Genomic DNA, 10,368 nt, shown 5'->3' with positions numbered 1-10,368 from the left:
ACAAAAAAATTTATTATAATTATAGGGCCCTATGAAATCTGTTTTATTTCCAAATTCATTTTTTTTCTTTCTCATTTTTCTATACTCTGTTTTAATGGTTAAATTAAATTGTATTTATCAAAAAGCCGGTCTAATTAATTGAGTTTTACAGTTTTATCTTTACCAAATTCTGTTTTCCATTATTTTCTGGATTCCATTTTAATGGTTCCATTCATTTTTAATAATCAAAAGTATTTCCAATTAATTGATTTTTATAAAAAAATAAAAAAATTTAATTTTATTAGTAGTAGACTAGAACACGTGGATATGTTGTCATTCTTGTGGTCTACTTTTTTTTTTGGTGGGTAATTAATCATTTAGATTAATCGATAAATTAGTCAATAGATTAATCGAAATAAAAATAGTCGTTAGTGGCAGCCCTAATATTTTCCAATACACAATTGAGGCTATTGATGTCAAAACAAACTTCTGCAGGCCATGAGCTGTTCCTCATGGGAGCCAAATCTGTTCTGCTAGGTCACATGAGTTAACATAGTCTCAGACTGAAGTGTCTGAGTCATGTGACTAAACTTGTTGTTCAGAAAGGCCATTCATAAACGTGTACGGTGAAATGTGAGAACTGAAGTGTAAACATGAGTCATCACCACAGCACTGGAAGTAAATCTGTTTATATAGGATTTTCAATAGCATAATGTTGATTGTGATTAGCTTATTGTTTTATGGAACTGATTCGAAATGGTAAAATTGATGAGACAGAACATGTTCATACAAGACTGTTAAATACCTTTATATTCAGTCTTTCTCATCTCTGGGGCGTTGTTTCATTTTGTGTACTCGTCTGAAATTACATTGCCGTCATGCTGTTTTTATGAGTTGTTACTAGAGTTTCTAGGTACACAAAAATAGCATAAATAGTTGGAAATCTCTAGGTGGAGCCAAGCAGTATTGTTTGAAACGTCAGCTGAACATCTCTGTGATGTGCTTGAGAGGTAGTGAGTAATGTAAGGCGTGAGCTTCCATCTGAACACTCGGTAAAAGACACACTGCGTATTAAAGCCCTTTAACGATTTGTGACCGTGTTACCCAGTGCATTGAACTCTGAAGCATCAAAAAAGAGGCGTCATGATGTGCTCAGGTTCACAATTTTCAGTGTTGACCCTGTGGAGGTTTTACATAAAATGTCATTACAAATCAACATGAAATGGAAGAAAGACTGATTCTGTGTGTAATTAGATTCATGAAGTTCGAATCAGGGTAACCCAGGTTAGTCTAAAAGTACACTGCAGTTCAAAAGTTTGAGATTGGTAAGAATTGTTTTTGAAGTATCTTATGATGACTAGAGCTGCATTTATTTGATAAAAATAGTTAAACAGTATTATTATTAAATAATTGTATTATTTCAATTAACAGTTTTAATTTTTAATCCATTTTAATTATGTAATTTTAGTGTTACATGATCCTTCAGAAATCTTTCTAATATGCTGATTTGATGTTCAAGTAACATTTCTTATTACTTTTGAAAACAGTTGTGCTGATTACTATTTTTGTGGAAACCTTGATACATTTTTTAGGATTCTTTGATGAATAGAAATTTTTAGAGGAGCAGCACTTATACGAAATAGTAATCTTGTGTAACATCTTTACGGTCTTGGTTCTGTAATAACTAATGTTTCCTGCAGTAGAAAGTACCATCACTCCTGTGCTAGTGGTCCTTTGAGATCAGTATCCCTTAATAATCTGAAGCAGTCTAATGGCATAACACTTCACCACTATCATTTGAAATCCGCATGAGAAAATACAGATTCGATGAGGCGAGGCCATCACGATGCATTTGCTTTAACAGTGCTGGACTGCCATGTGCTCCGCTCTGTATATAGATGAATGACTTTTTGCTTATATTCTGCATCTTTGAGGTTTGAATAAGTGGTAAACGTGAAATACAATGTTCCCCGTGTTCCCCTGCAGGCCCAGCAGATGTTGTATGCATGTATGGAGAAGGTGGATGTTTCCAACACAGAGGGCTACGATCTCTTTCTCACCCAGCTCAAAGAAGACCTGGAGAATACCTCACATGAGACGGCGGCCAATCACAAAGTGGCAAAGGTGAGTCTAACAGGAAGGTCGATGCATCATTCATAAGTCATCTCACTGTTCTAATCATTATAATGTTTTTGTAACCACAGAGTATAATAATATCTTACAATTGCGATTGTATGTATTTATTTTTTTAACATGTCTAATAATTTGACTGTGTAGCTCACAAATGTGACTTTATAGCACACAATTAAAACTGTATCTCACAATGCACCTTCAGTTACGTCTTTACAGCTACAACTGTAATTTTATCTCTCTGAATTGATTTTATATCTTCAGGGCATCATATTTAACAATTTAATACATTTGGGATATCATATTTTACAATTAAGTCTTTTATATTTCACTATTGCATTTTTTTGTGAGAAGATATTTCACAAATACAACTTCATATCTTACAATTGTTGCTTAATTTCTGGCAATTGTGACGTTATTTCCTAATTAGAGCTTCATTGCTTAGTTACCTTTTTTTAATCTGAAGCAGAAACAGACTTCCATAGAAAACATATTCTGTCCTATCAAGAATTTTTCAAATGTATTCATATTCTTAAAGTGTTCTTCAGGCACAGGACTGGTTCTCTCTTTGACACAAACACACACGCTGGTAGTATTGGCCATCCATTCATTATTGTGCAGTGCTGGGATTTGGCTTCATGTTTCAGTGCTGCAGAGCTTCTGGCAAGCTTCTTTTCCTTTCTTGAATTTGTGGGTCCCATAAAGTCGGATTAAAACCTTGTGGCACAGTGTGTGTGGTGCATGTTTGCTGATGTAATGCAATCCGACTGTGTGTGTGTGTGTTGTGTGTGTTTGTTAATAAGCAAGAATAGTTGAGTCATGTAGCATTACAGAGTATAGATTATTCATGAGACACATCCTCACAGTGACTGATCTGTGCAGACACACACAGGTTGTATTGAACAGCGGTGCGGCAGAGCTCTGAGGTATATCAGTAGCCCTGCAGTAACAGGAGGATGATCTAAGACTCCCACTAATGCAGCTGTGCCAGTGAAATCTGTCAGAGCTGAGGTCCATCTTAAGACTCCCTCGGTCTTTATACATATTGTCATGACTGCTACTGTAAGAATGCAAAGTGAAGAGCAGAGAGAAACACTCAGTTTAAAGAGTAACACATGATTAGATGTGACAGGAGTCTCTGCAGCACAAATTTACTATACGGATCGCTTCCAATTTTTTACCTCTCAAGTGCCATTTTGTTCCCCTTCAAGAGCAATTTTTAGTTTCAAAGTGTTCTTTTGGTATAATAATCGGCAGAATAGTTTTACATAAATTGAATTAAAAAATGTAAAATAAATAGAAATATTGTGCCAGTAATAATAAAAAACAATAGCAATAAATGGTATACAACAAATATAAAAATAATTACAAATTAAAAAAATAAACAACAAAATAAAGCCTAAAGTAAAATGCAATAAAAAAAATCTATTAATTGTTTGTAAAAATAATGTGCTAGTAATAATGCAATAACAATACCAATTTAAGCTCTCATTGCTGCAGTCTCTACCAGATGCAAGCACGTGGACAGAGAGCAGAGGTTTCTTTAGTCTTTTGTGTATAGTACGTACAGATTGCATCTGTGTAATGAGAAAACAAGAGCATCGGTTATCACACCAGGAGTCTTCGGCTCCTTTATTTACATGGTGCGTTTATAAGGACCTCTCATAAATGCTGATCTAGGATCTGTTTTCCCCCATCTGTGCATGAGTCATATTCATCTAGATTGGAGGAACGAAACTGATCCTAGATCAGCACTCTCTTCGTGAGTCTCAAATAAATAAATGGGCCTCTGCAGTTAATAATGATGGCATGTTTCTCCCCTGCGTCCTCCAAGCCATCAGCATATTACTGCAGTCATGTTAATCAGTTTCGCAGTGGACCACGGCATCAGCCCCATGTGGTTAAAAAAATGAAAGTAAGTGCAGTGTTCCCTTGTGTGTAGTCATCCAGGCACCCTTTTTTCCGTAATTTGGCAGACAACCAGATTGCACTGCTGTAACAATGAGCGTCAGCTACGGTGATCGATTTCTCACTCAGCTCTCCATTGACCCCTGTCAGGCCACTGCACTGGGTTCTGGAACTTTCCTGGCTCTTTGAAAGAGCACAGATTGTGTATCAGGTTATTTCATGTTTGAACATTGGAGGTTTTTCTAAATGAGAGGGAAAGTTCAAATAAGCCAGGATTGTTGTGAACAAGCTTGTTTAGACTTGTTCAGACATTTCAGTTTAAAAAATATTGAAACACTTGGCCTGAAATGAGGCAGCTGAACTTAGAAAATCCTCAAGTATTTGCAGCTCTTACAAGCTCCTAAAAAAGATGTAGGCCTATTATTAACACCATCTTGCATGCCTTCCTGCTGTGAATGCTGTTGAAATTTAATGTTACCCTACATCTTTCTCACTTTCCAGTGGGCAACCGTGACCTTCCATCTCCCTCATCACGTGCTAAAGGTGGTAACGAGTGCCATCGTGAATGAGTTGAAAAAGTTGAATCAGAATGTTGCAGCCCTGACGGTCGCCTCTTCGGTCATGGACAGACTCTCCTACCTCTTACCAAGTGGCAGGCCAGAGCTGGGTGTTGGACCTGGACGCTCTGTAGACAGGTAACTACACAAGACAGGGCACGTCAGTGTTTGTTTAATTATTTGTGATAGCTTAACAGCATTCAGAATTGTAAATTATACCTCAAATAGTGCAGCTTGAGAATTGTGCCATTACTTTTCCTTTTCCATTTTCCATTTGTGGACAGTAGGTGAAAAAATTCAAGACTTTTATGTTGATGAATGGACCCAAGTCATATCTGTAAACCAGTACATGATTGAGATTTGGAGGATATGGTAATTTGGCTTGGTCCATTATGGAAAAACTGTTAAAAACATCCAGCACACCTTACGTAACCACACTAAAACACTGAAAAGCACCCAGAACACCTTATATTTATGGTGGAAGCATGTGCAAGCACCGCTCTGATTTTCTACAGAAAGTGTAAAAAACTAGTTTAAATTATAGTGAATTTGAGGATGTAGACTGATTTGAAGTACTGTTTGTGCCTCTTTACCACCAAAGATTGTTTGACTTAAGAGTGTATGTGTGATATTTGCAGGTCTTTGATGTACAGTGAAGCTAACAGGAGAGAGACGTTCACATCCTGGCCTCATACTGGCTATAGGTGGGCTCAGCCTGATCCCATGTCCCAGGCAGGCTTTTATCACCAGGTTTGTGTCATCACCATGTCAATGATTCTTTCCAAATTGACTGCCACCTTTAAATTTTGCCCTGGCTTTCTCTGCTAAGGTCCTCTTCGCTTTGCTTTTCATGTGGTATTTGTTTTTGTTTTTTTCGCTGTTTGAATGATTCCTCTTGATGGCCACTGACTTATTGTGAAAGCCTGTTTGTATCACTATTGAAAGTGTTATCATTTTGAACACAGACATAAACTGGGTCAACAAGAATGAAAAAAATTTTTTTCCTAATTGTTCAGGCTATAAAAACAACAGAAATAAATCCATAATTAAAACATATGAATGTTTCACTTTTAGTTTTATTATAATATTAGGGAATTCCCGATGATGCTCTGGTACATGATGTATTGTCTCTACTTGAGTCACCATGCATGCCAAGGAGGGTTGAGCTGCGCTGGTAACCAAGGAGACCAAACTACTCCTCTTACCCATGTTCCCTGTTGTCATGCCAACCGAACAGAGCGAAGGGAGAACAGTGCCTCTGTGTTGTGGATGAAAGGGTGATGCCACAGCAAAGGGACATTCTGCGAAACGGGAAAACATGATTAATTATGAACTGAAATTTATTTTAAGGTTTGCCCTAGGTGGACTTTAATCTTTTTAAACTGTTATACCAGATGTATTGGTTTAGGTTAAGGAGTCTTTCATGTAAAGACTTGTGCTAATGTAACATGCTGAAGAGCAGATCAAATTTGGTTCCCGCATACAGAAATTTGAAAGTGCTTATCAGCGCATTCATTCGGGTTATTCTTTGACTTTTGCTTCTGGGTATTGCATTTATAGTGTGCTATAATGTTTCGTCTTTGTCCTCTTGTATCAGGTCTTTGAACATCTCTTTGCACTGTGGATGGTGCTAACAGCTCTGTCTTCTTCCTTCTAGCCTGCATCCACAGGTGATGACCGGGCCATGTGCTTCACCTGCAGCGTGTGTTTAGTGTGCTGGGAACCTACAGATGAGCCCTGGTGAGAAGCACCCCACTAAAACACGGCTGCAATGTCTCACTCACTCTCACATGAACCATAATGAAGGCCTTCCTATTGCTATTAACCATTCCGATAAAACATCTGATACTTTTTTAGGTCTGAGCATGAGCGCCACTCGCCCAACTGTCCGTTCGTGAAAGGGGAGCACACCCAAAACGTTCCGCTATTCGTCACCTTGGCCACCTGCCCAGCCCAGTTTCCCAGTGCAGATGGTTCGGATAAAATCGTGTGCTATGGGTTTGGTAGCTGCCCTCATTTCCTTGCTACGGCAACCAAAAGGGGGAAGATTTGCATCTGGGATGTTTCGAAGCTTATGAAGGTTTGTTGTTCATCACTATGTTTATCACTGTCTCTAAAGTGGATGAGAAAGACGCAGTACACCTAAATCTCTGTGCTCTGTATCAACGTTTTTCTCACCTGTGCAGGTGCATTTAAAGTTTGAGGTGAACCCATATGACCCAGCCATCTTGAGGCAGCTGATCCTGTCCGGCAGTGAGCAGCAGAGTCTCACAGGCACAGAATCACGAAGGCCCACACTCTCCTGGCTAGAGGAGGCCACCTGCTGCTCTGACTTACCCAAACTAGAGGGGGACAGGTTCTAAACCTACTTATACACACTTGTGGCAAATTATTTTAAGATGTCTTCCTCTGTTATTGTGTTTATTGAACATTTCCTGTGTTTTTGTTCCTAGTGATGACCAGATAGAGGACTCGGACAGTGAAGAGCATTCCAGATCAGAGTCGGTCACAGGTAAAAAGTAGAAAATTTATTTTCATGTATTAATAAAGTTTATTCAACACTTAATTTTCATATCTGCACTCAGTGTTGTCAATAAACGCACTATTTATCGTTCTCCTGCTTTCCATATGTGTAGGCCCACTGGGTCAGAAAGAGACAATGGAGGTGAGTTTGGGAGTCACGGCTCTCAGTGTCCTACAGCAGCCTGAGAAGTTGCAGTGGGAGGTGGTGGCCAGTGTGCTGGAGGACACAGTTAAAGACCTGGAGGAGCTGGGGGCCAACCCCCCACACTCACTGGGCCCCCCAAAAGCCGACAAGGCTAAGGAGAGGCCAGCCGAGCACCACAACATTCCCTTCCCCTGCCTGCTGGCCGGCGGACTGCTAAGCTACAGGTCAGCAGCTAGTTCTCCACTAGGTCCCCCTCCGTCTCGACGCTCCATGGATAGCCCAGTAAGGACTGCTGCCCCTGAGGGGCTTGCTCCGGACCAGGGTCCCATGGAGATCGGGTCCTGTAATCTCCCCACAGACCTGGGCTCCCCAAACCTACCACCAGTCACCCCTGTGCATAGGACTATGCCTGTACTACTCCTGTACAGCATCAAGGAAGCAGATGAGAAGTCTTCAGGGAAGGTGTTCACCCAGATGAACAACCTGATGAGCAAAGGGCTTCACGAGGAGGGCTTCACTGTCCCGCAGATTATCGAGATGGAGTTTGACTCGCATGAGCAGCTGCTGCTGCAGGACCCTCCCATCACATATATCCAGCAGTTTGCGGATGCGGCAGCTGGGCTCGGACCTCTGGATGGGGAAAAGTGGAGCTCTCTGGCTCCACGGCCGGGCTCTCTGGTGCAGTGCTTGCGGTTGCCAAAAGCATTGGAGGAAGAGAACCTGTACGTTGACTCCATCACGCCCTGCAGCGATGGATTACACTTGTTAGTTGGTCTTCAACCGTGCTCCGTAGAGTCCCTTAGCGCTATCAATCAAGTGGAGGTGTTAAACACACTTAACCGTCTGCATTCGGCCCTCTGTGGCCATCGCAAAGGACAGACACTGGCCAATGGCCATGACGCCCACTCGGGCACCTCTCCTCCACAGACCCCTCTCATCCTGCCCCCTCATGACCAGCAGCAGCCCCATACTTCCAGACCTCTAGGGGCCAGTGGTGGTGGCGGATACCTTGCACTCTACAAGTTGAATTACTCCACCCGCATTGTGACACTGGAGGAAGAACCAGTGAAGGTGCAGCAGATTCGTGACCCAAGGGATGCTGTCACGTCTCTCCTCCTCCTGCCGCCAGATGTGCTGGATGGCAGAGAGGATGATGGAGAGGAAACGTCTGAGTCGACGACACCTTCAGGGCTCAAAAATGGCACGGGGATGGTTGCATCTGCAGTGACAGCTGGCCCAAGCATGGGAACTGCCGCTGGGAAGGAGAAGAGAGGAGAGGTGGCCGGACTTGGACACCTGGTGGTGACTACACAGGCGGGTTACATCATGATTCTAGACTTGTCCACCCTAGAGGTGCTGGCCAAGGTGGAGCCACCCAAGAAAGAGGGGACAGAGGAGGTGGACCCCTTCGTCTCTGTTACCTACTGCTCAGGCACTGACCGGCTGTGTGCCTGCACAAAAGGTAAGCAAGTTATTGACATATTTATTTGCGATTCAACTGTTATTACTGGCTTCTTCATGTGTTGTTCACTAACAAGGAGATGTGAGGCGTGGAAGTTCACTGTTTCTTTCAGTTTAGCTTGCTGCCCACACATACCTCATCGCTATGGTAACCAGTAAGGTTCTCATTAACCATAGTGAGCTCAACCGACTCATAAATATGGCCGCTGTGTCGCTTACATCCATGAGAAGTGACCTTGGGGAGTCAAGGATTGCCACTACTGGTTTTATGATTTGTATTGCCCTTTTTACTGGCTGAATTAAACAAAATTAAGCACAGTAGTAAAGTTTATGAATCTGTTGCTCTGGTCTATTAATGCCAGCTTTGCTATTGTGTGTTTTTGAGAATGCATTTTAAATATAATTTATTCATGTGATGGTAAAGCTGAATTTTCAGTAGTCATTACTCTAGACTTCAGTGTCACATGATGCTTCATAAATCATTCTAATATGCTGATTTGCTGCTCAAGAAAAAATTCTTATCACATCTGTGCATTTATTAGAAAAAGGGAGAATAGGGGAATTCCACCCCTGCCTTTCACTTTCGTTTTTTTGACTGTCCGTCACTGTATTTATGTTAATGAGTAGCTTGATTAAGACTAAAATCACTGTTAATATAAGACGTACTTGCAGTTAGCGAGCTGAACAAGCCTTTTAACCCTAAGTATGATGTGCCTACCATCCTTGATATGCATATGAATAAATAAATTGTGTGGTTTGTTGATGAGGTGTGCCAGTACTTTTTTTTTTTTTTAAAGGTATTTGACTATTTAGTGTTCACTTGATGGGTGATTAAAACAGGCAAAAAAAAGTCTCCAACTCACATTGAAGGATGTAACCAATTAATACCTAGAATATCCTGAGTAGCATAGACACTCTATTGACTTGGCTTGTGACCAGAACATCGTCTTAAGAATTTTTGCACCATTTTCTCCAGAAAATATAGAAAACATAATACTTTCTAGTTTAGGAAGTATTAAATATTAATACTTTTACTTGCAGTAAGCAATGCTACATGCAATTATTTAAATGTCATTCAAAGTTAATTTCTGAAGCTTAAGCACTCGGCCAAATAAGTTTTTGTTTTTTTTTCCCATATGAAGGTGGAGAGCTTCATTTCCTTCAAATTGGAGGTGTGTGTGATGATATCGATGACGCCGACATTTTTGTTGACGGCCCCCTGTCTAATAGGGCAGAGCAACTACTGGACGGAGCAAAGCCCACATCAAATCCTTCAAGCCCAGGTATCACAGGTGAGTGACACATGAAAGCACATTAAACTTAGTGTGTTTTGTGTCTGTCCGACATAAAGCAGGGGATCAGATGGTTTATTACATTTGCAACTTCAGCTACCTCACATCAAAGCCTTAAAGGGGTCATATGGTGCTTTTTTTAAAGATCATTATTTTGTGTTGACATGCTTTAATGTTAAAAAAACACATTATTTTTCAAATACTGTGCATTATTGTAGGTCCTATATGCCCCGCCTCTCTCAAACGCTTAGATTTCTACAAAGTCCCTTAGGGATGGAACGATTACCGGTTTCACGATAAATCACGATAAAATGCCCTGATGGTTAGTATTACCGTTTAAAATTTAATTATCATCAAAACCGTATTTGATTAT

General features: G+C 40.7%; 1 protein-coding gene across 1 annotated transcript in view; it reads left to right on the top strand.

Annotated features, from left to right (window-relative positions):
* The window catches only part of LOC107755968 (baculoviral IAP repeat-containing protein 6-like), a 110,430-nt gene that overhangs the window by 16,656 nt on the left and 83,406 nt on the right, over positions 1-10,368 (top strand). Inside the window, exons 3-11 of the mRNA XM_016572932.1 lie at positions 1,966-2,103; positions 4,519-4,712; positions 5,213-5,324; positions 6,232-6,314; positions 6,432-6,654; positions 6,761-6,930; positions 7,028-7,086; positions 7,211-8,704; positions 9,846-9,995. Coding sequence (XP_016428418.1) covers positions 1,966-2,103; positions 4,519-4,712; positions 5,213-5,324; positions 6,232-6,314; positions 6,432-6,654; positions 6,761-6,930; positions 7,028-7,086; positions 7,211-8,704; positions 9,846-9,995 — 2,623 coding nt within the window. The remainder of the gene's footprint in view (positions 1-1,965; positions 2,104-4,518; positions 4,713-5,212; positions 5,325-6,231; positions 6,315-6,431; positions 6,655-6,760; positions 6,931-7,027; positions 7,087-7,210; positions 8,705-9,845; positions 9,996-10,368) is intronic.

Source organism: Sinocyclocheilus rhinocerous, unplaced genomic scaffold (assembly GCF_001515625.1).
Source record: "Sinocyclocheilus rhinocerous isolate Xijiao unplaced genomic scaffold, SAMN03320098_v1.1 scaffold1764, whole genome shotgun sequence".
NCBI lineage: Eukaryota > Metazoa > Chordata > Actinopteri > Cypriniformes > Cyprinidae > Sinocyclocheilus > Sinocyclocheilus rhinocerous.
The sequence above is the reverse complement of the archived record's forward strand: the minus strand, read 5'-3'. Positions and strand labels throughout refer to the sequence as shown.